The sequence below is a fragment of the Bidens hawaiensis genome, unplaced genomic scaffold, assembly GCF_021521415.1.
Source record: "Bidens hawaiensis isolate Kalapana, Puna unplaced genomic scaffold, B.hawaiensis_p1.1 tig00040746_1, whole genome shotgun sequence".
NCBI classification, from domain to species: Eukaryota; Viridiplantae; Streptophyta; class Magnoliopsida; order Asterales; family Asteraceae; genus Bidens; species Bidens hawaiensis.
Window position 1 is genome coordinate 11,289 of NW_027505679.1, and position 27,249 is coordinate 38,537.

The window sequence follows — 27,249 nt, forward strand, 5'->3', positions numbered from 1 at the left end:
TTAGCACCAGCCAACAGGACAAAATTTAGATTATAAAAATTCAATATCCCCTATTATTATTATTATTATTATTGTCCATAATTAAATAAATAGAAGATAAAAATAAGGAAATGTACCGAGGTTGAGGGAGCTGGAGAGCGTCTGTATAGGAAGAACATATAAGAAGAGTGATTGTAAAGAGAACCAAGAATGATTTGTTGTTGAAGATATCCATTTTTTGGTGTGAATGGTAGTAGCTCATAACACAATCTTTTATACCCACTTTTATTTCACTTTAGACCCTTGATTTTCCATGAGTTATATAAGTCCTATGAAAATAAAAATAGAATTATAAATACATACATGCATGTATCAATGTATAGTCAAAGAAAGAGTTAAAACATATAAAGTAGCTAGCTGAGTGGGTCCATTGGCACTTATTATCCAAATTGAGTAATTTTAAAATACAAGTGGAATGCCTAATATCATACTAAAAGGTGTGGATATCATTTTACTTCTCACTTTACAGTGTTACGTTAGCGTCACATAATACCCCATTTTACCTCACCGGCTTCTATAAGATCATAAAAATGGTCACCAATTCACCACTTCTCTCTATTTTTAAATAAAATAATAATGTGTATAACTAAACTAAATTAATATAACTAAAATTAGTTTAATGTATAACAAATTAAAAATTAACAAAAATAAAATTATTTTCACTAAAATTAATCAAACCTGAATTTGGGCTTTAAGACCTAAATTGGGGCTTAAAAAAACAGACTTTTAAATAGCCTAACATTGGCCCAGATTTTAAAACTAGGCTTAAAAAAAATAAAACCCTAAAATAGTCTCTTATTAAACCATCTTCCTCTTTCTCTATTCTCTGTTTTTTTTTTTCTCGAACGGCTTTCTTCCTTTTCATTTTTCATTCACGTGAAATAATAAACTGAAGAGCATATTGAAAAATTGGGATTTTTCTATCGAAAAAGGTGGATGTTGAGCGGTGATTTCAACAGTGAATATTCTACAAAAAAACTCGCCGCCGTGCGGCACCAAGTACCAATGTCTGGCGGTGTTTGCCACCGCCACTGCCCGCCACCACAGCACTTCACCGGCAAAACGGCTTCCTTACCGTATATGAACGACTAAGGAAGAGATTTAAACAAACCATTATATTTGTCTTTTACTTTGGAAAGAAATGGTGTAGTCTTTGCAAACTTTTAAAAACTAAATTATTGTCTCTTGAATCAAAGACATCATATTTAAACTAGAGATGCTTACCAGCTTTATTTAGGCTAAGGGGTATTTATTTAGGCTAAGAGATATACATAGAGGTGCACAAAAAACCCGAATCCAATCTAACCTGAAAAAAAACCCGAATCGGTTTTTTTAATACTTGGGTTTTTGATATCCGCATCCGTACCCGACCCTACCCATAGGGTATAGATAGGCTATGCATACCAAAACCCGTACCCGGAACCGAACCCGATTTATACCCGGTAATACCCGAAAACCACAGGCTGTTCCATACCTGGAACCGGGTTTCTCCAATACCCGAAATCGGGTTTTTCAAATACCCGATTTATATCGGAAATTACTCGAAAAATACCTGAAAAATACTCGAAAATACCCCTAAAAAGTGCAACCTTTTAACAAATCCAATCTATACCCAAAAAATACCTGAGAAAAAGCCCGAAAAAACCTGAAAATAGGGTTTATTCAATACTCGAAAATAGGGTATTCAAATACCCGGTTTTAGAATACCCGGTTCTATACCCGATCCGAACCCCATGCATAGGGTATGTTTTTAGAGACAATACCCGGACCCGAACCCAACCCGGGTATTGCCAATACCCGATTTTTAAATACTTGGTCATACCCGAACCCGGGTATTTGAAAAACCCGATTTGTGCACCTCTAGTTATACACCCCTTAACACCATTCTCCTCATTCACCATGTCAGCGTCACGTTAGCTTTCCTCCCATCATTCAACCTCACATTTCTACACCCTTTAACTAGGAGTATACACCATTTTCTCATTCTTTATTTTTTATTTAACACAACATATATATATATATATATATATATATATATATATATATATATAATAATCAAACGTTAATAATTAAATTTGAACTTAAACATCGGAAATAACATTATAAAATAAACTAAAACAAATATCTAGTCTTCATTGTCGGAAGGAGGCGGAAGAGCCCATATATGTTCGACCAAGTCCAAACATAGCGCGTCATGCGTGTCTTCATTTTCCAAAGCCAATAGGTTATATTCTCTTTGTGTTTCATCAACTGGTTGATATTGAACGTTGTTTTCTATAACATTCGTTAATTTTCAAACCTGAAACCCGACCCATTTAAAATATTCGATGTAATTCGAGCATTCATTTATTATTAAAGACGGTTAATTTATTTAATATTTATGATCTTATGTTGTTTATGATTATTATAATGTTTTATTAATATTGTTATCTCAACTCTCAAGCATTAAATTGAGTTAAATCAATTTAATTCATTTATGTTTTGATTAAATTTCAACTATTATTCTTTCACTAACTATGATTAATTACATATTTTAAATTACTTTCAACTGTATTTATTTATTTTGATCAATTCCATGACTTTTGTCCATGAGATTCGCCTTTTAACTTGGTTTTGAATATCTTTAATTCACCTAAACTATATTCAAATGCATAACATCTTTACCTTTTACCAATTTTTGGTCAAACCTTTTAATTTCATCATTACTCTTGCTTAAGACTTGGCTAAAGACTAGTTTGACCAATTAATCCGGTTAAGCATTGTTATTAACAACTTTTGCACAATAAACTCATACTTTACCTTTTCAAATCGTTTACCACAACCCAATTAACTCTCACTCATGCTCTAGCTCTCTTTTGGTGTTCAAGTCGATGGTTTGATTATTAAAAGTCAAATTGTTCAAGTCTTGTTCTTTCGTTAATCAATCATCGGGTAATGTTTGTTTTTATTTTTGAAACACAAATTGGTCAAAATCTTATTGTCAACCCCAATTTACATTCGTGATGACGTATCATCCTTTGTTAATCGGTCCGTCTAATGTTCGGTTATAAAAACTTCATGTAAAAAAAACTAACTTTTGCAAACTAATAAACAAGACTAAACTTTTCTATCATGCACCTCAACTTACCATTTCAAACATGTTAGACACAAACCCGACTCAAACCAATTTCGTGTCCGACCAAAAACGAACCACTCGTTCAAATCGTTTTCTTGAATAATGTTCAGCTCATAAATGAACCGAACCCATTTAAATTAACTAATAATTATCATAAACTACTCATTTCTTAGGGCTAAAATAAATCAACTTAAAACCAAAGAATTAACTTTTTTTTCTTTCAACTAATAAAAATAAAATAGAATAAAATTATTTTTATCAAACTTTTTATTCATGATGTTATAAACCTAGCATGTCGGTCATCTTTTTTTTTTCTTATCTTTCCTCAAACTTATTTTGACCCTAGTTATTTTCTTATCTAAGGTCGCCTGTTGAACCAAACTTTATCGGTTCACTCGCTTAAGACATCTTCACTTATTTCTCTTTTCCCGCTATTTAGCATGTGAGTTTTCATAACCCCCTTTTCATCTTTTAGCATTTTGGGGTGTAGTACGTTACAAATTTTTATTGTTATTTCATGTTTCATGTTGTAACCCAAAATTCACATATGTGACTCGTATGTATTTGTTTCATATCATAATGCTTGTAAATTATGTGATTACATGCTAGTTGTTTACTGTTTTTGTTGGTGGAAGAGACTTATACACATACTCAAGCGCAAAGTGGGAGTGTCCGACGGGACGTACCTGCGCCGCCCATTTTTCAGCTTTTGTTAATAAATGGTGGTATCATTATCATTATCTATACCCCAAGTAGCTCGGCGAACGATGGTTCCTTAGTAGATTTGACTTATGTCAAGCGAACGAGAATATCATGTATTTACTTTTCTTTTACTTTATGATTGAGACATTACATATTAACTTGTGAATTTTACACTTTTCGTATTATATACTTATGCAAAAATTTATGAATTATCACCAACATTATTTTTGACAAAATATATTATTTTAAACGTGCTGCAGGTTGAAGTTTAAATTGAGGATTGAAAACTAGATAGTTGGATCATTAGGTTATTATAAACATATCATAATGAAGTTCAAAGTTATTGTATTGTTATTTGATTAGTGCCCAATTTGTGTACTTGTGATTTAATGAAATGAAGTAATTATATTTATCACATTAATAGTGTCATGAGATTGTGAACAATCTGTACGTACCGCTCCGATATAATCCGCTCCGGCATATTATGCTGAAGGTTGGGGTGTTACATTTTCATTCTCGTTGTACTCGCAAATCGCACGTTCCTCGTCTTCAATAATCATGTTATGCAAAATACATATTGCATACATCAGTCGTCTATTTTATTTTTGGCGACCATGATCGTGACGGGTTGGCCACTACGTGCCACTTTCTTTTTATAACGCCGAAACATCTTTCAATGTCTTTACTTGCCGTCTCTTGAGCTCCCTTAAATTTCTTTCATTTATTATCTTGTGGGTGCGTGAAGGATTTCACAAACATGGACCACAACGGATATATCCTATCACCAAGATAATAGTTGTGCTTGTATTCGACTCCTGAAACATGAAAACTTGGCTCCGGCGTCCTACATTCTAATATATTATTGTAAATCCCGACCGATGGAGGACTATTAAATCATTATTTGTACCGAAAACACCAAAGAAGGCATGCCAAATCCATAAGTCTTGCGAAACAGCTGTTTGTAAGGATATAGTCAGGTGCGCATGATCATCTCGCATGTATTGACCGTGCCAAGCATTTGGGGAGTTTGCCCACTCCCAATGCATACAATCAATACTAACAAGCATTCCGGCAAATCCAAGTTTTGCATATGCCAACCCGTTTAGGACATATTGTGAGACAAGCCACATTACCGAAATTTTTATGACCGCTTGAGGATTATTCAAAAACCCTGAGCTTGGAGGACTGGAAATGTGGTTTGGCTCATGCCCACCGATAACATTATACAAGAAAACCATAACGGGGTTACTTTAATGAGCGCCTTTAGCTCTTCGACTTGGTCTACCATGCACACGGTCCATGGATCTTTAGCAATTGGGTTGGTCATATCTTCGGGTTTGCCAAGAATGCAAGCTTTATTTAAGAACCTAAAGGGAAAACAACAAATCGTAAAAATAATGAGTTGACTCGTCTTATATTTAATCTCTAGCGCCCCTAGCGGCCTAATCTCTAGCTTACCTTAAGTTATCGGTCGGCTTAGTAACGTATGCATCTTTATTGTTACACCATGGGCCATCAACTGAGTCGGGCAAGTTGTTCTTTCGGTTTTTCCAAGCCACAGCTATCACTTGACAAAGGCTAGTAAACACGCTTTTTTCGACTTTCATCTTATAGTAAAGAGGATAAGCAACAACAAACAAGATAATAGATATAAACATGAGAATAACCGGGATCCCAAACCCGACTCTCCATCCATGATGATCTTGAATATAAACAATAGCCGTAAATGCAATCAAGACCGACACAATAGCAAAGGAGTAATACCACCCAAAGAAGCTCTCCAATACCCTCTCTCGCTTTGGATTATCTTTGGAGTCGATTTGGTCCGCCCCAAACGCCAAAGAACAGGGGCGGCACTTGGGGTAGGAACTATAGTATTTTATTGCTATAAGTATGGATTATTGAAAAGAATAAGACATGTATTTGGATATTTCCCTTGAACTCCGCAATATTTTTGATTTGGCATCAATAGTTGAAGGGATTTTTCCGAAGATAAAATGGATAATGGGAGTGTGTGACTTGAACTATTGATTGGTCTGTGCAGATATATTGTTTGGTTAGAGAGAGAGATATCCGCAGGTATACAACAACGTATTGGTCCTGAATACGCGGGACCTGCCAAAACCCCTGTATGGCTTCTTCTATTTCTCGATAAAGAGAAATATGACCAAGAGTGGTTCGAATATATATATAAAGAATTTCTTTTTTTATACTTCTTACTATTAGATAGTGTCCATAAATCTCATAATAGGTCCCCAAAGATTCATAGTGAATTTCGATAAAGAGATTAAAACATCGAGCTCGAGAGCGTAGTTTTGCGATACAAAAACCGACCTGCCATGTAACTATTGTAATGAAAGATATATCCTTAGATGAATATATAGATACCGACTCTATTACATGGTCACAAAAAGCTAAATGGAAAAAAAAGGATACAACTATGTCGTATTATGATATGTATAGTAATGGGGAATCGTGAGCCTATTAGTGAAGCAAATTCAATGAAGCAACAACTGGTACCATAGAGAAGCGGCCATAAACTAGAGAGTCTTGACCAATTTGAAAGATCATTTAATGTAGTTGAAATAACTGAATTTTGGGTTGTTCGACCAATGGACATAATAGCTAAAGCTGAATAAAGGAGAGTATATTGACCAGGTGTTGGTAAACTACATGATTGAGGCACTCGGACATCACAAGGGGGCGGTTTTGCATCTCGGGTCACTGTTGTTAACCATAGGAGGATCATGCCCTACAAATACATCATAGAAGTGGTTGAGTGAAAGTTAGTTCAAACCGGACGATTAAATTCAAGAACGAAAATTAATGTATCTCACCAAAACGAAATACACACACGATGAATTTGGATTGAATAGCTCTCAATTTTATAACTAGAAAAATGTAACTCTAAAACCAATTAAAAACTCATATCCATGATCATAGCTTGATTTGATTATATAGACCACAACTCGAACTACTAATTAAATAATAAATAAAAAATAACATGTTTTTCTACTAATCTAATCAGCTACCTAAATTAAATACAACTCATTTAATTTATCCATAATTCGTTGACTCAATTCCATAACTCGAAACAGACCCACTCGACCCAACCAGACATCTCGAGAGGGGATTACGTCCAACATAAATACACATCAAAGGAACCAACCAATCCAAACCAGTTAGGTGTTAGTTATTTGAATCGTTCTCGACAAAATTGAAATTCAAAACAAGCCATATTCGGCTTTCAAATATTCAAATATGGCTAATATCTACTTTGAATTTTGAATTTGGTTCTTGAATTGAATTCGCGTTTGTTATTTTCAAGCTGATTCAATCGGAATGCTGGAACTCGAATTATAGAATTTTATTTTAACAAAAACAATGCATACATTTTTAATAATAATAATAATATGTATACATATAAATTATTTGCTATTTTAGTTTAGTTTGTCTCATAATTCAGGTTATTTGAATCAGCCATAATTCGACCCAAACTCATATGGTAATCAAACATGAAGTATTGAATCATGTTTGGACCTAGTCCATAACTTGCCACCTTTTCAAATGATTCATTTGCTGTACATCTCCATATAAATTCAAAAACTAAGTTAAGAAACTAAAACCGCCAATATACAGCATGCTAAGGTGCTTAAAACTGACCAAACTGTCTAAACAGAAGGAAGTCGGTCGGTTTGAGATACAGCAAGTTTAGATGTCACGGTTTGGTGGTTTAACGTTTTGGTTTTGTTTTAAAACTTGGAACTAGACGTTTGACCTTTATTATTTATTTATTTATTATTTAAAAGAAAAAAGAAATTTTGTTGAGCCGGGGTATAACTGAGAGCAACCTCTCCCAGGACACCGTTTGGCAAGTAAGATATTACTAGACACGCTTGTTTGTTTGTTTGTTATCATTCAAATGATATTAGTTCAAACTAACGATTTTGGCGAAAGAAAAGTTGGTTAAAATCGTCACAACCGAACCGTGAAACCACCAAACTAGAGAAACCGGCCAGTCTGAATGACCAACTCAACCTGGACAGTTTGGTTTGTTGTTAGTTTGCGGTATACCAAGAAATTTTTGTCAAAACTAGTTGAACCGCATGGCAAACACCCATCCATTTTAAAAAAATATATTTGTATGAAAAGGAAAAAAAAAATATATCCGTCAGTGAATTAATACCTAAGATAAATGGCATGGTTCTTAGACCACCCTTTCGAATTCCTTTTAATGGCTTCGTTTGTTTCATTTCACTTTCTTGTGCAGAAGGAGCCTCCATCTCACTCTCTCTTTTACTTTCTTTGTTATTATAACATGAACAAGAAAACAAACATACATATTATACTCAGAGTGAGCGTGTGACTTTATACTAAAAAGTTATTAGGCAAATGAGTAGGAACAAATGAGAAATCGACACGTGCTAAGAGGAAACCTGTGAAAACACATAATATTTTTCGTAAACAAAAGACTGCAAGAATCACTTAGCATGCTCTATTTTTGACTCCATTATGTTTGCCTAGTGAATATTCGGAAAACCGCACCATCAATAAACAAGTGCTTCAAATTCAAAACTTCGTTGATGATTGTATGGTCGGAAGAAGAATAAAATGCTAGTGACTGAAATTTGGGTATGTGACAAAAGAAAAACTTTGAAATAATCCATTTATGTTTGAGGTTTGCTCTTGTTTTTATTACAATAAACGGTTACTTTTAAAAGTTTATGTGCCAATTAAAATAATATACAAGCAATATGCATAGACTATAAAAACGTTAAAATCCTAAATTCCATTAGTGTGGGTCTGTGACAAGTTTAGGTTGAATGAAATAGTATTTTGGTATGAGTCCGAAACAGGTAAGGTTGATCATACATAGAAGTTGTTAATTATATTTACTCGATTTTCCTGTTTCATTTTGAAAGTGGTTATATTACATCACATTGATGGACGTAATTCTCTCTTGAAAACAAGACGGTGTCAGGTTGGGTCGAGTGGGTCAATTTCAAGTTATGGAATTGGATCAATTAATTAAATCAATTATGGATAATTAAATGGGTTATATCTAATTTATGATAGCTAATTAGATAGTAAATAAACATGTTGGTTTTATTTGATGTCTAATTAGGAGTTCGAATCAATTTCTAATTGTATCGATCCATGGTTATGTAATATAATCAAACTTGTGATTATGGTTAAGAGTTTGTAATCAGTTTTAGAGACATATTTTTCTAGTTATAAGATTAAGAGTTATTCAATCCAAAATCACTGTTTACGTTTTGGTGAGTTCTATAAATTCGTTCTTAAGAAATAACCAATATATTGCAATAACTCATATATAAGATGACACCTCAATCATACATCGCAATTAGCCTAAATCGCATGGAGAAATGGTATACCATCCTTAGGTCACAAATGAGTCTTAAAGGGTTTGCTGGGCGGGCGACTGCACATGGCCATGTTCCATAGAGGGCCCAATTTGTTTCTCTAGTGAAAGTACCGTGAGTCGATTAACATATATAAAATTAGTACTAATTTCATTTTCTAGACGACGAGAGAGGACCAATAAATCAATAATCATATACCATTAAGCAATAATCATATAAACAGGCAAGTAGGTAGGCAAGCGGGCGGGAATGAAAAAAAATGTGTTTGGTTGGTAAATAGAATAGAATCACCTAATACATAGTCCATTTTATTTCGCTTGAAACACCCCATAGTCATTCCATTTATCCCCTTCAATTCCATTCTCTCTACATCACCTCCACCACCACCTATCACCCACCCACCACCACCACCACCACCACTAGCCATCGCCGTTGCCGCCAATCACCACTGCCACCACCACCCATCCACCATTTCCCCAAGCCATCGCCTCCACCACCCGCCACCCATTGTCAGAATGACAATGATCTATTTCTTTTCGTTGTTCATTTCATTACATTATCAATTTCCATTCCTCGATCTACCAAACAGACACCCAGTTTTTAAATAAAGTTTTATATTTCCAAATCAACCTCTTAGATTTTTAAATAAAGTTTTAAATTTTCCAAAAACATCATAAACAAATTGTTCAAATAACATGGACAAGCCATCGAATATAAAATGACAATACACTAAATTAAAGCATGATCTTTATTCAAGCGTACATTATCATAAAATACAGTAGCAGACAATAGATCGAGTACAATATTACAATACATTATTAGTAATAAGGATACTTGCATTACTGAACTGGGTTTGCTAGCTTCTTTGTTTTAATTCAGGATCACATCCGAAAGTTGTTTATAACAACTAACAAATGCAATCCAAAACAAAACAATGACAATGTGGATCCCCTAGTTCTTAATATTGATGCATGCATAACCTTTATGAGGGTTAAAATAGCACCTTTCTTTTGGGTTGCCACAATGTTTTTGGCAACTGGTAACATTGCCATTCTTTACATCAAGTTCGTAAATACAATAGTTTTGACATACTTTGCTAGGGGGGGTGCACTTGAACACCTCCGCGCATGGGGCTGTTATGCGATCCAATACTTTCGACCAACGCTTAACTATAGGCTGTTGTTTTCTTGGTAGATTTTTTGGTATCCTGTTTAGATAACGTTTAAGGGTTTCCAAACCGGGCAACTTAAACTTAAGATTAGCCAACTCAGGATCCCCTAACCTGCACATCTTACACCATTTTATTATTATTATTATTATTATTATTATTATTATTATTATTATTATTATATATTGTCCATAATTAAATAAATAGAAGACAAAAATAAGGAAATGTACCGAGGTTGAGGGAGCTGGAGAGCGTCTGTATAGGAAGAACATATAAGAAGAGTGATTGTAAAGAGAACCAAGAATGATTTGTTGTTGAAGATATCCATTTTTTGGTGTGAATGGTAGTAGCTCATAACACAATCTTTTATACCCACTTTTATTTCATTTTAGACCCTTGAGGTAAGTCATTCATTTACACAAGTCCTATAAAAACAAAAATAGAATTATAAATACATGCACATGCATGTATCAGTGTGTAGTCAATAAAGACTAAACATATGAAGTAGCTAGGCAAGCGGTCCTTTGGCACTTATTATCCAAATTGAGTAATTTTAATTTTTAAACTACAAATGGAATGCCAACTTGAGTAGCATATATATATATATGAAGGAAGAGATTTATTAAACAAACCATTGTATTTGTCTTTTACTTAGGAAAGAAATAGTGTATCTACACGTGATATAGATGCAATGAATTACAACTATTAGAGCACACAGAGTCCTCTCACTTTCTCCCTTCTTTCCTCAAAATCAGAGGTGGAGTTCCCACTTTAAACAAGCCATTGTATTTTTTGGCATCCATCTAATAATATTGACTATGTAGCTTTAACCTAAATGATGATTAAAAGAATAAATAAGCCGCGTGATTAACTAAACATGCATGTTTTAATATAAAAATTAGGTTTAATTTAACAAAGTTAAATAAACATAATTAAATGTTTAAATAAAGATAGAAATAAAAAATAAAAAGACTTTACTAAACTGATGTGTCTTTACAATTTTTACATGTTTATTACATTTATTAAAACATAGTTATTTGGAATTTCAGAAACCAAATATTGTTCATAAGTGTGTAAATTTTATTTAAGTGTGTATAACAAAATTATTGATGATAAAAATATTAAATGCGATGCTAAAATGTTAACAACAGAGTTTTATTTAACTCAAAAACAATAAATTGTTTAATGCAGTTAGTTTTTTTATTATTCTTAAAAGATCCTACAATTTATGTAGTTAACATCGTGTGTAATAAGCAGCAAGCATTGTCATAACAATATGTATTCTCACTTTGGCTGTAAAGAGTTATAAAAGTTTTTCATATATGATAATACTAGTAAAGAGCCCGCACGTTGCGGCGGGGAAAAAGATTCGGTTGGTAGGATTCGGTTTGTTAGGTAATTGATGTAGATAGCTATTTTTTGTTTACTTGTATATTAAAGAGAAAGTTAAGTATGGATGAACGTTTATAAGCTTATGTTTATTATTTATTCATGTGAATCTAATAATAAGTTGTTTTAATAAAATGGATTAAAGAGGTATATGCAAGCATACGATATTACAAAGTGTTAAAAGACGTTAGACATGATAATCCAAAACATGAATATTACCGTGTCATGTTCCCAAACATGAGCATTACCATATGTGGTTTGTGTCAGGTCGGAAGCAATTACCTTTATATTAAATGTGTATATTTTTATATCTATACATTCCAAAAAGATACTTTTGATATACTGAATGGTGTTTGCGTTTTTTAATTGCGAACAAAATAGATACCGAAGTCAAAAAGTCATTTGATAAATAATTCAACTCAAACATCAAGAACAAGGATCGCGCTTGCGAATGGTTCTCCAATGTAAGTACAATTTGCACCATCAGTTTTTATGTATATATCGTCTCCCTACAATCTCTAAACTAAAAGACACTAAAGCAGATGCATAAACATTTCTTTTATGCTTATAGTCTAACCCGTTAGAGGAAAACAAAAGTATCACGTCCTCTCTCTTCGGTAAGCCAATGCCAAAATTGTCTCGCCATGACCTTTTTGCATAGAAATTGAACAAAAATAAAAATCAAACGGGAAGCATCTAATTTGCATTTTAACAAATGGTAACATACTAACATATACCCATTTCACCTTAATGTGATGATGAAACCAAATTTGCAGATCTTCAAATATCTCTATAAGAAAATTTATAATTAAGCTTTAAGAAAATAAATATTATTAAACCAAGAAAAAAGGTTAACTTGCCCATCAACTATAAGCAGCAGACACATAATTGGAAGTAAAGTTGGCTCATACCATTCGAAGATGAAGTTAAGAACCTTGTGCAAATAGCATATCAAGCCATTTAAGCAATTCTGAAGACTAAACAAAATGAATATTAGAATAGTAAAACTACATACCTCTACTTTTTCTATCTAGTTTTCTACCAATAATAATCCACTGTGATCTACAAAAAAAGATTATAAATATGCGTAAAGCATTCATAGTATCCTAAGAACAATTAACTAAAATGACCATTCCGGTGTCTGCAAAAACAAAGAATACCAGCACTAATCCAATTTTTTTTACTAAATATATATCATGAGTTTCAACTAAAATTTACATATCCGCTAGTCAGATGCTTGAATGAATTGTCTAGCAAGATCTCTAAGAAAATCTAATGGTCACACTTGAAAAGGGTAAGAGTTGAAAATCAAATCATGAAATACAAGAAACATAACATTTTTATTATTAGTACTATTTTCACCGATATATACATGTGATTAGATAGAAAGTGATGTGTAGTAGGGCATTAAAATCCTCAATCTCAATGGAGGGGGAGCCAGGAGACGGGTCGTCTCCGAGGTTTCAAGTGCTCAAGACAACTACTAATAAATGGCCATTCTGTTTTTTTTTCCAAAAAGTCAAACTTGCCATAAGACTCAATATTGCCCAGATTATTTTGTTATGATCAGTTTGACCCTCTCTTCCATGATCTTTGTTTGTAGCCAATTAACACATTTCTAACCAATGAAATTTTCCAACTATATAGACTTCAGAGAAAAAAAGTACAAGTCCAATACAAACTTTACATGTTTATCTCATAACGTAAATAAACTGTTTTGCCATAACAAAATTTGTTGTATAATTTACGATACAAAAAATAAAAATATATATATAATCAGTGGCGAAGCTTGGATGAAAATGCGAAAGGGGCAGACTCTATGTATTAAAAATTTACTAATCTTTGCCGTTGTATATAACATTTGCCAAAAAAAAACACAATATATTACATATTTAAGTTGTATTTTTTATGTTAATGAAGCATAACTCATGTATATAAGTAATTTATGCTTACCTATTCTTTAAAAGAAAAAGGAAGAAGCAACCTAACTATAGGCTGAAAGTTTGGCGGCAATTTGTAACACGGTACTCATTTCCATTAGTTCATCAATCATCAATCATCTCATGATACATTGTATAGTTTTACCAGTATCATATTTGGTTTCGTAGGCCCTAGTTTAGCTTTTGTCAGACTGGTAAATGACTCTTTACAGTAAGAAGACTTCAAAACAATAAAAATAATAATGATGGCAATAATTATACCCAAGTTGCTTGGTTGCCTAAATAATCAAGCAATATGTCCCCTTTAATAGAATGTTTTGCATCATTTGTACTGGTAACCAAGAATGTCAACTTAACACTTGAACTGGCTCTGCAATGAAGTATATATAAATAATCAAATTATAGCATGAAGACATAAAGGTATAGTTTTGAGAAACTTAATCCACAAGTGATCCCACCTCTATCATGGGAGTCTTAATGTTTTGAAACTTAGAAGGAGCTGAACGTCTCAAGTCTCAAAAGAAATTCACAGTTAATCGAAAAATCTATTGCAGGTTTATTATCACTAATCAAGAAGCACAGGGGTATACAAAACAACTGTCCTAATTACCGTTAAATAACTTGAAATAGAGAACAGTTCGTTTAATTTCATTTCATAACCCAAACCCACCTTTTAAGCACTCAACAAAAACAAAGATTAGTGACAAAAACTAACACAATTTCTAGAGGGTAGGCTTGTAAACGAACCGAACAAACATGTATAGCATTTTTGGTTCGTTTAAGTTTTACCGAACGAACACGAATAGATTTTAAGATAATGAATGTGTCTGCGTTCGCTTGTTAATATTCTAAACGAACCGTCAAGGACATAAACGAACAAATACCAAAAGTAAACTCATTCCCATGTTAAAGTTTAAATACAATGATCATTACATCCAATAATTCAAGAGTAAACAAAGACATCCCAAATAAAGGTTTTTCAAACACGAAATTCAAATTGATTTTAAATTAATATTAGCAATATGTATGCTTGAACTAACATTTGAACAAACGAACATAAATGAATGGATACAAATAAACAAATATAGAACCGAACGTAAATGAATGAGCATAAACGAACTTTCACGGATGCAAATAAATTAAGTCACAAGACATGGGTTCATGTTCATTCTTCTAACTAAAAGAACAAAAAGTCAGTGTTCATGTTCATGTTTTTATTAAATGAATGAACTTCCCGTCGAACGGTTGACGGTTCACAAAAAGTCTGACTCGTATTTTATTACCCTTATGTTAGATATGAAAAAAAAGGTGTATGAAACTAAGAATTGAAGTGACTCGCTAACCTTTCGTATTCTTTGTGTTAATATCATTATCCATGAACGGCTCACCACATAACATGGAAGAAGTAAACCGACCAGCAGAAGAATGGAAACCTGAAACTACAGCTCATGTGTGCATGCATACGTTAAGTCAACCAAAAGTCAATAATTAAAGACAATAAGCTAGCCAAAAACATAAAAAAAAATAGCAAACCTTGTTGTAAATTTCACAAGTTATATCTCCTTTCTTATTGCACCATTTCTAAATGCATTTTCTAGGAGCAAACTGCAACCCACAAATACAAATTCACAATCAAAAATACTAATTTTAATTAAATTATGATTTTCAGTTAACAAGCAAAGGACAATGTCGTACTGTAATGTAGAAGTACATGGTCCCACTGGTGAAATCCACAAGTGTATAACCAAACTTATTGCTTATAACAAGATCAAAATATTTGAACCAAACATGGTCCCACTGGTGAAATCCACATACAACCATATATGATCACACCTTAAGATCATCTAACAACTTAAATCTCTACTCCAATAACCAAACCAGAGAATAACTAACCCTAATTCAATTACCAAATCCTTGATATTAAACAAGTTAACAAAATTCTGATCCCTAATTTTACATTTTTTTTAAATTAAAACACTATACAACTGTAACCACATTTATATTAGTATTACCCATTTGGACCCGTGGATAACCAACTAAAAATAAAGTTTCGACCCAACGTATTTGCAAATCAAGTAATTCAACCAAATCAAAGTCTATCATTACCTGAGTCAGAGTATCCAACCATGTAATGTTCTCATGCAGTAGTAAAACGCCCTGCATGTTTACCCTAGTCAGAGTATCCAACCATTGCCTGCATGAATATAGTATCTTCATTCTTCACTTATTTTACCTTTCTTCCTAATTAGTAATAACATCCCCTTATGATTATTTATGATTTGGTCTCTATACAACATTTTTAAAGTAAAAGTTTAAAACGTAACCCAATAGACTTGGTCATTCATAAACAAAAATGTCATAAATTATCAACTATAGTATACATAAAATCTAGACATTGTATAAAACAAACCTGAACTTCAACAATAGTAGAGTCTTCTATGAAAGTAATAACCATTTGCAAATCACTGGTCAAACTTTTGACCTAAAGGATCACACAATTTTAAAAAAAAAGCATTAATAATTAGCAGACTTCATATAACTAATTGAAAGAAGTCAAACAATGCAAATTTTTAATCAAATGCACACTATCAAGCTAAAATGCCCCAAATCAGTGGAAATCTTACATAAACTAAGGTAATTGTTAGATTATGTAATGTTATAGCCTAGTAGTTATTGTTTCATGTTGTTTCTCTTTTTTTTTTTTTTTTCGTTTGCATTTCCAATCACAAATGCAGGTCAAAATTTATTCTTTACAACAACATCAAAAAAGCATAATCACATCAATTCATTAATTATAATAATATTCATCAAACAAACATAATCACATCAATTCAGCAGTAAAAGCATAAGAAGTAAAAGGAAAAAAGCGGACCTGAGAGCAACAATGCAGTGGCACTTGGCCTGTTAACAATCACAGGTGTGAATTAGCACTCTGGAAACAAAGATGTCATTTAAAAAGAGAAACCCCAATATCTTCTACAATGCAAGCCAAATTAACAAATCAAGTCAGTAGCTTGAGAGAGTAAAAAACCTAGCGGCCAACTGAATTGCGTTATAATGAAGCGGATGAGGGTTTGAAGAAATTGAGAATTGGGGAAAGCTTAAAAACTGCAGGTAACGGACAATGGGATTAATTAGTGTAGATGTTTTCAATGCTCCGGTGGTGGTTTCATTGCTCCGGTGACCATTGGTTGCTTTGTTTAATTAATTTATGTTGGTTTCATCTTCAATAAATGGTTCTTGGAATTGAATGTGCAGTAATTGGATCTTATAACATTCATTTTTAATACTCTCTCTCAATCCAAGTTACTGATGAGTCTTCCACCCTTACGTGAGAAATACGTTTAGTTTGCTCGTAGTCTCCTGCACGTTGATTCAGAGAATCATCAAAATCATATGGCATCTATGTTACAACCTAAACCCAAATAACCCACCAAAACCCGAAAGACTAATGGTAGCCGCCTTTGCTGCTAACGGGTTAAACTGCTGAGACACTTGTTCAGTCTTCACTTTCTGAGAAAATTGCAATCTCCCCTCAGAAAGTGGGACCACACCATTTTTCCCATGAAAAAGCCTAAATGCCATATCAAAATTGGTCCCGTACTCGAATATAGGGCCTTTGGTTCCACTAAACTGAAAAGAACAATGATGAAGTTGAGCCCATGACACTCCAACCAGACCCGTTTTTCCAACCCGCACGTTTGGACCCATACCAAAAGTGGCATTAATAAGCAGTATAGGGAACTTACGGGCATTGGGAAAGCCATGGATAAAGAAAATGAGAAGTTAGTCGGTTCATTAATGCAAAAATGGGCATCGAACGATATCGTGTTGTGACGGTGATGATTTGTCAGCCATGTTCCTACAGAAAGATTCATTTTGTGACAGTAGGATGGCCTGCACATATAAGAAAAATGTAAATTAGTGTGTCAAGCTTAATTACAAAAATTGTGTTACTTCAATTGTAATATAAGTATCTAACTTTTTGAATAAATGATTTATGTGCTTTTATGTATTAGATATAAGCACATGTTCACACACATACAAACCTGCTGAATATTAATTCATTACACGCACACACAAATTGCATCTATGTTATATGATAACAGAAAATTTACAGATTAATATAAACGGCTCTTAGTTGAGAAAAAACAAGCAGACCGTCTTACAAACAATAAGAATCAAATCTTCTAAATCCAGCATCAGGAAGTTATTAAATTTTTAGCAATACTCCATGTCCTCAAATCCATATTGTAACTAAATATAAAACTGAAAGTCAACATTTACAGGTTATCAATTATTGCAAGAGTAAAAAGCTTTTTTCCTAAATCAAAATCACGAACGTCAGCATTATATATCATATAATCAATCAATCTAGTTTTCAATTTCATCAAACTTTATGAATAGTTACAAAGTCGAATCTTAACTTCAAAGTTAACACCAGCTAGTTCATATCTTGCAAAAACTTAACAAAAAGATGTAATAATAATCTCCAAATCGAAAGTCAAACACCATATAATCAACCTTATTCTTAATTTCATCAAAACTCACTAACAAGCTCATGTCAGACACTCATATAACACAAATGGCATCATTCCCGCGGTTTACATTTGAAGCAAGTCTACATGCTCACTCTAACACTAAAAACTACAAAAAGAGCATAACTAATTGAGGGTAACATACTTTTATCGCCTATTATCCCAAAGTATATTAGGGAAAACTAAATAGTAAAGTAACCATGGATGGAACTCAAGTTCATGTGCTTCTTCCTCTGATAAATCTATTTGATCTTTTTATCTACCGCTCTATGCAAAAAGAAAATTGAAAGCACCAAAATTGCAAACCCTAAAAATCACAGATGGGTGAAATTGAAAACCTGCAAACCTCATAATCACTTAAAATAATTGAGAGAAATAGTAAAAAGCAAACCTCAAACCATTTGTCATGTTCACACATAGATGATATGATGAAGGATTCAAAAATCGAAATATCAGGAAAAAAAACAAGTCAAAATCGATTCAAATAATAGGTTAAAGTTTTCATTGAACGCAATTCTAACTAACCCTAAACGTGAAAAAAAATATATTGGAATAAACGAAATAGGTAGCCCGCTATCCCGATCATGATTTTCCTACCCCCAAAGGGAAAGGCCCTTCCCTTTTGGGCCGGTTGTGGGCGAGGAGGGATTCGAACCCCCGACACCGTGGTTCATAGCCACGTGCTCTAATCCTCTGAGCTACAGGCCCCACTGCGTCTCCGCTGGATCTGTTCCCGGAAGTACCCTCAAAAAAAGGAACATTTGCTCTCCCCAGCCATTTCGGGTTAAGAAGATGTCAAAGCGCCTTTATCTCTATTTTATCTCTATAAGAACGGTGCGTTCCGAGGTGTAAAGTGGGAGAGAAGGGATGTCATAATTGGGGTTTTGAATAAGACGACCTTTTTATTTTTCATTTTTTTTTCATATTGAAAAAGTATGAAGAACGGGAGGTGTGAAGTTTTTTATCATCCTGGCGTCGAGCTATTTTTCCATCATGGAGTTCTTATACAAATCAATTTAAGTGCCAATTAAATGTGCAATGATGGTAATGATGTTACATTTAAACCGATCATTAATTGGGGTAGAAAAACGAACGAACGGGAGGATCATGGATATGAATGGCGTAATTAAATCTGCCTGGAAGACTCACCGGAGAAGTAATGAGAACAGAGTATAGGTTGGCCGGTAGGCAAGGGTAATAAATATTACTGGGTCTTGTAGAGAGAGTGTATGAATATGAAAAGTTGACAATATGTTTTATAATGTATATAGAAGATATAAATACATGTTCAAGAAAACCATCATACAAAATTACAAAACCATGTACTTGAATTCCTAACCCTTCCTTCGTTCCCTAGCTCATCTTCATTTTGAGCATTTTGAGTACGTGCCCTATAATTATTTGAGTGAATTTTGTAAATTCTATAGCATGGTTATATGAGAAAGTTAAATTTGAGGTTACATTGTTTACATCGTTTAATTTTTTAATATTATTTTAAAAGTGGTTGTGAGTAAGAACGAAAAATAAATAATGATAAAATGTAAAAAATATTATTTAATTAAACACAACAGAAAAAGATAGTGAATTTCTATATAACTATATGGATATTGATAAATAATGTACTTGGGATGAAGATGGCACAAACCGCCATTGCCACCACATTACAACTAGCTAGCAACCATCATCGCCATCAATAAATCCACCACTATTGGCCGTTTCTCTCTCTCATTTTCTTTCCTCTAACCATTGTAGACTGATAACAAAATTATATTTTACATTTGGGATCAATTTAACGAATTTATTATTCATCAATCATTCGCTAACTAGTTCTATGACGCTATTTTTTAACCCTTCAAAAGCTAAAATAAAAAGGTTTTATGTAATGGCCAAACACCTTTTAACTTGGTGGCTTTTTGAAAAAGCCAATAGTTAATAAGGTGTTTTCAAACTCAATCCCAAACATGCTCTAAAATCATTATAGAAACAAAGATACAAAATTCTGGTGTTGATATAATATGCGCGAAAGAGGTCTTGATAGTTGTACACTGCATTGATGTCCTCAAAACTTATGCCAGAATCACAAAAAGTCTCATTGTTCTCGCTTCCATCCACGTTACACTTATCTTTCTTTCTTTCTCTCAAAACTCATTAGCTGATCTCCAAGTTATACAGAATCATGACCTAATTTGTGCAATCGAAAAAAAAACTAGTTACAATCATTAAGATATAAAAGGATATGCGCTTCGAGTTCAATAATGGTATAACCAACATTTTAAACAAAGTTGAAGAAGACTAAGCAAAACCGTAATGAACCGAACAAAACAAGGCATGTTCATGTTCATTTTACTTTAAGAGAACAAAAGACCAAACATATAAACAATTAAACAAAGTAAGCTTTCTTGTTCGTGTTAGTTGACAATATAAACAAAAACATTACCACACATAGATGAACGCCGTAATTAAACAAAAAACAATCAAATCTAAGCGTAACATCAATCTATCGAGCCTCAATTTTATAAACGTAAATTGCGATCGATCTAATAATTAATTAAATCAACGTAAACAAACAAACATAAATAGGCGAGCGGATTTTAACAAACACACCTTCACAAGCACAAATGAACAAACAAAACATGTGTTTGCATCCGCTCCTTTAACTAAACTAAATATATTGTTCCTGATCGTTCATTTACTAAACAAACGAACATAAACAAACTTTCTCTATACCTTCGGTTCGTTTCCACACCTCCCTACCGCAACTTTACCCTTCAACCTGCCGTCTTGTCCAATACTCCGCCCGACACCCTCCCAATCTCAAAATCAATCTCATCAGCCACCTCCTTCTTCCCCAACCTCCTCAACCCCCTACTCAACACCTTCCCAACATACTCATCCTTAACCGAATCAAACCGCCATCCACCACTCTTCATCATCTCGTAAACCCTAACCGTCGCATCCGCCCTATCGGCCGCCAGTAACGCCTTAATCAACGTCACAACTCCCTTACCATCAGCCGACACCATATCCGCCACCTCCACGTCATCAATCAACCGGTCAATCTCGTCCGCCATGCCTTTGCTCGCCATCTCCGTTGTTAACTTCGCGTAGAGAGTTAGGTCAGGTTTGTACCAGTGTTCGGATTTGATAGAGTTGAAGACAGTGAGGGATAAGTCGAAGTGGTGTTGACGGAGGAGCTCGTTGAAGGCGGCGATGAGGTCGGATTTGACGAGACGAGATAAGGTTTTGGAGACGGTGGTTGGATCGGAACGGTGTGAGCGTTTGAGTGATTGGACGGCTTGGATTGCTTCGATGCTTAGGGTTCGGCCTTTGTGTAAGGGACCACGGTTGGAACGTGGACCGCATCGTATTGTAGAATTTACGGCGGTGGGATTGTGGTGGGGAAGATGGAGTGGGAGGTACAGGCGGAGTGAGGATGCCATAAAGATAACGATTAGAATAATAATAATAATAATAATAATAATACGATTCAATTGACGATTTTATCATATAGAAAGAAGCAGGGAAAAAAAAAATTAAGTTACTATTTTTTAAAAGTATACAAAAGGTAAAACGTCGACAGCAGGATTCGAACCTGCGCAGGCAAAGCCCAACAGATTTCGAGTCTGTCTCCTTAACCACTCGGACATATCGACAGCTTTGATAAGGTGTTTAGTTTTATTCTTTTAAAGGAGTTTAGATACAGCTAGTTTTTGTGGTTTTGTGCCTTAGCTTTAATATAAATCATTTACTGATTAAATAAAAAAACGCTAGCAAGTTACAGGGAACCGATGAGGAAGAAAGAGAGCGGTGATGAAGAGAGAGAGAGGGCATAGATGAGGTGTTGTAAAGAAAAATCGATGCGTATTGGCTGCTAAGCAAAAGATTTGATGAATACTGGAATTTGTGAGACCGACAAAAGATGGTTTTTAATATATATATATATATATATATATATATATAAAGTGATTTGATGAGTTGAGCAAAGCTTGCTAAACTCACACCCAAATAAGGCAAGGCTCATCATTAGAGTAGTGAACTTGATGTTGGATTCATACAAAATGTCGGTCTCAAATGGTCGTAACTATGAATGAGAGAACAACTGCATGACTAAAAACAACTACATCATGCTCGACCTTGTAAAGATTTCTAAGCTTCTAATAAGCAAAACATCAAGTATTTGTTGGTATGAGGTTTTGGATGTTAAGGACTTGCTTATGCTAATTAAGCTAAATAGCTAACTAATAATCTCAATGGACAACTGACATGCTGCCCATAGCAAAAACAGGTGGAATCACAAAAGGATGGTTTGACCAAAGTTCAGTATATAAATCGATCGGCTATATATCTCTAGAGGAACATGATAAAACGGTAATAACTTCTGTATATTGTCTACTAACGAATGATGTCTTAAACTTATTATGCTTGGGTTTTTGCTATAACGCTATCGCAAAAGATGTACTCAGTAATTAATAAGTGTTTGTTTCCTCCACAAGACGTGTAACAAAAGATCCCAACAAATTACAATATGAAAAACTAATCTAAAAACAACACTACCTGAAAAACCATACAGCTATGATTCCTCTTTAGATACCTTAACATACACCATCTGAGTATACCCATTAAACACAGACGGGTCAAGTCTCGATAACCCAAGCCTATTAAACAACCCAAATCTTTCATCTTCAACAATGGGACTCGGTGCACGGGCAGGGTCATATCTTGTTTGATGAGTAAGTGACGGGCCCGCAACAGGTGGCAGCTCCCAATAAACATCAAGTACTGATTCTACATACCTACTGTTTTGGAAATGTTGTGTGTATGATATTGGTTTATTGGTATGATTAAAATCATCCCGCATGTATCCTCTAACTCCCCACCATGATTCCCCGGGCCCACACAATTCTCCGGTGTCTACTGCTTTCTCCCAGAATTTTTTCCTGACTGAACGTAACCGAGCTTCATCCCCGTCTTCAAAGCAGCTATGCCCACCACCTGGAAAAGAAAAAAAAAAGATAATATTATGAGGGGTAATATAGGATTTTTTTTTAATCTTTTGGGCTTGTTTGGGAGAAGCAATATATCCAGATAGGGTTTCTTTGAATTTTATAGATTAGTTATAAATTGAATTTGATTATGAAAGCTATAGCATTAATATAACAGTCTTAACCTTTTTGGATTTTACAAATAATTTACAAAGTGTATTTAATACAGAATCTCCAAGTGGGCCAATTCGCAAATGAGCTAAACTAATAAAGCACTTAAGAATATATGGGTCCGGTCAGGTAACCCACCAACAATTTTTTCCCTTTTTCTTTGGATTAATAGATGTTTAAATAATTAAATATGGTTACACGAACTATACTATTTAGATAATAATAATCTAATTTGTTAGAATACAACTACATTGGGGATGTCATGAACATTTAGTACAACCCATAACATATATCACCATTGTAGCTAGTATAATACTTTTGATGTGCAAATTATTATCTTTAGAGAAAAAATAAAATTTAAAGTTGCATTTATAATTTTTTTTATGAAATTTGAAAGCAACCCAGACAGACCTAACTCATACCCCTTGACGCGTTTTAAAACTAGCCCATTTTGATCTGAACACATTTAAACCAGTCACCTTGCCCATTATGCCATCTCTGGATAACATCGATTGAGCAAAATCATAAATATCTTGAAATGAAAATGCAAAATGTGGAATCCATGGTGCCGCTTAATCAAGAATGTGAAACTTGAGATAAAGTAGAGTGAACTAACCTTGTATGTAAAACTGATCACATATTTGTCTTAATGAATAATGATCTCCGGTTCCTGTATCATAGTTGTCCTCAAAAACAAGATTTGAGAAGCCAGCTTTCAATGCCTGCTTTAATCTGTAACGATAGCATATTAACATGTATCAAAAGAAACAATCATGCATTATATTTTGAACTTCTAATACATGTTCGAGTGTCAAATATGATTACAAAAACAATTTCAATTATAATATAACCTTTTTAAAGAAAAAAGATATAGAAGATTTTATGCATTAAAAATACGACTTTGGACAACTTTCGATCCGTTTGATACGTTCCGATAATGATTTTGCAGTTTACCTTTTTAATTCATTTTGATGATCATCAAAAAACACAAGAACTCGACTCAAATCAGTCACACCATGTTTCTTCATCACATTCCCCCATTCAACACTCCCAAAATCAACAAACTCACTTCCAGCAAAATATGTGCAGTTCTCATCGACATAAGCGGGACCCTTTTTAAGGTACTTCATAGGATGACGTGGCGTGAGTGAGATAATCCGGGTGTTTGGCATTGCTTGCCTCAAAACCCAAGTTGAATGCCCCTTGAAAGCCCCGCTTTCAATCATTAAGTCAGGTTTCAGCCATCGAGTGATAAACCAAAGCCCAAAACTGTGATCAAAACCCATCCCGTACATGTTGTTCTTGATGGGTCGGGTTTCGTATATTGGTACAAATTCTTCAAGACCTTGAAGCAAATCTTTAGTTGTCCAATTGACGGTTTTTCCATGTTTCGATCTGCCTTTTAAAAACATAAAAAATTAAAAGCATGTAGATTATGAGAACTTAATCATTTTACGGTCAAATTTGGTCTTCAAAAAGATGCCTTACAAGTTACAATACTTAACATGTTATGACCACTTTTTATTGCATGATGATCATGAACAGTCCTTATAGGCTTGTATCTAAACATCTGCAATTCTGTATTGTGCTCGTTTAGCAAACTAACTCTGTTTGAATTCATAAACAGATTCCCCATAGGCCCATATTTCTAAAACTACTTTCTGTAAGTGTGAACACTAAGAAGTTTCTACTAAGTTGAATTAATGCATTCCAAACAGAAGATAGATCTAGACTAAAAAAAATCATTCGCTATAACAAATTAATAACTTCACACTTTTAGGTTGAGTTAAAAGTTAGGGTTTTAGATTAAGAAAAACGAGCAAATCATCTCAAACCGTGGCAAATTCACTTCAGGCAAGCAGTGTCGTAAACACCATGATTCGCTAATCGCTATGCCACTGATCCGATTTCACCACAAATCGGTAAATGGTCAAAGGCGATCGCAATCGGCCCAAATCGGACCTTGGTTTTAACTCATTAAACCGAGTTCCCGACCTGCTCCATGAACTAATAACTAATATGTTAACGCCTGAACATTTTCTCATTGATTTGTTATGTTTACATTTTAATTGTTTATGTTTGAAGTTTGAACTGTACTGTGTGAACTTTTGTATGTATTTTTTTAAAATTATATATTAATCCGTATTAATAATCGACAGTCGATCCAACTAGCGTCTAGCAATTTCAACTAACATTGCAGGCAAGCATTATCTTAACATTCTACAATACAAGCATTGGAATGAACAGAATATGATTAACATAAATGAACATATTATCACATCAATTCAGATCTAACTCAACGAAATCAAATCATCACACAGACAGTTACGAGATCTTACACCAGGGGACACCTAGGGCACCAAAGTCCGATTCGAGCCCATCCAATCCAAAAAACCGATTGCGAGATAGCCGATCAAAAGACGAAATCGATGACACACAGAGCAGATCACTAGAGCGAAGGAAGTAGGAGGAGATTAGGAAGATGATTAGAGCTATTAGGATAATTGGACAGATGTAGGGTGGTGTTCTGCTGCAGTTGTTGCTGATTCTAGTGGCAATTGATAGGTGTTTTTTGGATTTTGATTCGTGTTGGTTGTGTTCCGTTGGTTCGTCGTCAGTGTGAGCTCCTCTGCGCAGTGACAGGACTCCGTCGGACATGTTTCGAGTACACTCTGTGTTCAAGACTGGTTTGATTGTTACGTTTTGTAGTAACTTTCAGTCTTTTGTTTTACACTTGGAAAACCGATTGTGGTCGGCTTGGTTTGGTTTGGTTTGATTACTGGTCTAAGCTGAAATTGAAGTAATCGGTTAATATGTTTTATTAACTAGTCGGTTTTTTGTTAATCGGTTCGTCTTATTCAGTTAGTTTGCTGGTTTTTGGTTCAGTTTGGTTAAATTCTGTTACCAAAATCAAACTTGAAGTAAATTTTTTGCTTAGAAATACATGAAATTAAGCTATATGTATAAAGCAAAAATACATTAAATTGAGGTATAAAAGTTAGAAAAATATATGAAAATATGAATGCTTCAATTGTTTTGGTAGATTGCGGCTAACCGAGTGTGCAAAAACAAAATGATAACCGATTTATGGTTAATTAGCTTTTGTTCATTTTCATCTCGGTTTTGGTCTACAGTTTAGTTACTGCCCATCCCTAAGAGCATTTAGAACAGCTCCTCTAAATTATTGTGAGATAAATCTCTAAATTTTTTTTAGAGGGTTGTAACAGGTAAGAGGTTGTAAGTAGAGGAGAGGAAAAATGTGAAGCAATAGTGGGTGGTGACGGACGGTGGTGGACGATAGTGGTGGGTGGTGATGGATGGCGGTGATAGACGATGGACGGTGGTGGTATACAATGGACGGTGGTGGTGGCAAATGGTGGTTGTGGTGGTGATGGTGGCGGGTGGGCGGTGGTGGTGATGGATGGTGGAGGTAGACGACGGATGATGGTAATGGCGAATGGTAGGTTGTGGTGGTGGTGGACAGTGGTGATGGAAGGTGGGTGGTGGCGGCATGGACGGTGGGTATTGGTAGATGGTAGTGTTTAACCCTATGCTGATCTTAGAAGATTTTAGAATTAGATGGACTAAGTCTGCACCCAGAAGAGATCGCGCAGACGTTTTTTAATGAAACGTCTTTAAAAAACAAACAGCTTACACGTGGTATGCGCAGCGCAGATAAAAGAGCTTGCGCAGATAAAACGTAAAAGTGGTGACGTTTTTAGATAAAACGTAAAGATGACGCTATTTATAACCCAAAAGTGGTGACAAACGTAAAGGACGTTTTCGTTGCCTTATCTTAAATTTGAAACAGTTAATTAAAA

General features: G+C 34.3%; 3 protein-coding genes and 2 non-coding genes across 5 annotated transcripts; all 5 read right to left on the reverse strand.

Moving 5' to 3' along the window:
• Positions 1-5,018: 5,018 nt before the first annotated feature.
• On the reverse strand, positions 5,019-17,504 carry LOC143614709 (protein NRT1/ PTR FAMILY 1.2-like). The gene is made up of 7 exons (XM_077088064.1): positions 17,487-17,504; positions 17,172-17,370; positions 17,048-17,100; positions 16,148-16,219; positions 6,447-6,608; positions 5,315-5,712; positions 5,019-5,223 (listed from the first exon to the last, which is right to left on the reverse strand). The coding sequence occupies exons 1-7, from the start codon at positions 17,502-17,504 to the stop codon at positions 5,019-5,021; spliced, it is 1,107 nt and encodes a 368-aa protein (XP_076944179.1).
• A 1,405-nt stretch (positions 17,505-18,909) lies between these two features.
• On the reverse strand, positions 18,910-18,983 carry TRNAH-AUG (transfer RNA histidin (anticodon AUG)). The gene has a single exon. It is a non-coding gene; the product is annotated as a tRNA-His (tRNA).
• A 1,418-nt stretch (positions 18,984-20,401) lies between these two features.
• LOC143614707 (protein THYLAKOID ASSEMBLY 8, chloroplastic-like) lies at positions 20,402-21,719 on the reverse strand. The gene is made up of 2 exons (XM_077088062.1): positions 21,003-21,719; positions 20,402-20,456 (listed from the first exon to the last, which is right to left on the reverse strand). Exon 1 carries the CDS (start codon positions 21,713-21,715, stop codon positions 21,044-21,046), a length of 672 nt encoding a protein of 223 aa, XP_076944177.1. The 5' UTR covers positions 21,716-21,719; the 3' UTR covers positions 20,402-20,456; positions 21,003-21,043.
• Positions 21,720-21,846: 127 nt separating this feature from the next.
• TRNAS-CGA (transfer RNA serine (anticodon CGA)) lies at positions 21,847-21,928 on the reverse strand. Its single transcript has one exon. It is a non-coding gene; the product is annotated as a tRNA-Ser (tRNA).
• Positions 21,929-22,800: 872 nt separating this feature from the next.
• On the reverse strand, positions 22,801-26,086 carry LOC143614703 (uncharacterized). The gene is made up of 4 exons (XM_077088060.1): positions 25,768-26,086; positions 24,383-24,827; positions 24,045-24,160; positions 22,801-23,267 (listed from the first exon to the last, which is right to left on the reverse strand). Exons 1-4 carry the CDS (start codon positions 26,084-26,086, stop codon positions 22,846-22,848), a joined length of 1,302 nt encoding a protein of 433 aa, XP_076944175.1. The 3' UTR covers positions 22,801-22,845.
• Between the last annotated feature and the right edge of the window lie 1,163 nt (positions 26,087-27,249).

Coding starts and splice junctions, on each gene's coding strand:
- LOC143614709 (XM_077088064.1), bottom strand. Junction 17,101..17,171: donor CATTAGTCTTTCGGGTTTTG/GTGGGTTATTTG, acceptor ATCAACGTGCAG/GAGACTACGAGCAAACTAAA. Junction 16,220..17,047: donor TAAGGGTGGAAGACTCATCA/GTAACTTGGATT, acceptor GTGATCCTTTAG/GTCAAAAGTTTGACCAGTGA.
- LOC143614707 (XM_077088062.1), bottom strand. CDS start 21,715: ATGGCATCCTCACTCCGCCTGTACCTCCCACTCCATCTTCCCCACCAC.
- LOC143614703 (XM_077088060.1), bottom strand. CDS start 26,086: ATGTCCGACGGAGTCCTGTCACTGCGCAGAGGAGCTCACACTGACGAC. Junction 24,828..25,767: donor TGCCCTAGGTGTCCCCTGGT/GTAAGATCTCGT, acceptor TGTTTTTAAAAG/GCAGATCGAAACATGGAAAA. Junction 24,161..24,382: donor CATCAAAATGAATTAAAAAG/GTAAACTGCAAA, acceptor CTATCGTTACAG/ATTAAAGCAGGCATTGAAAG.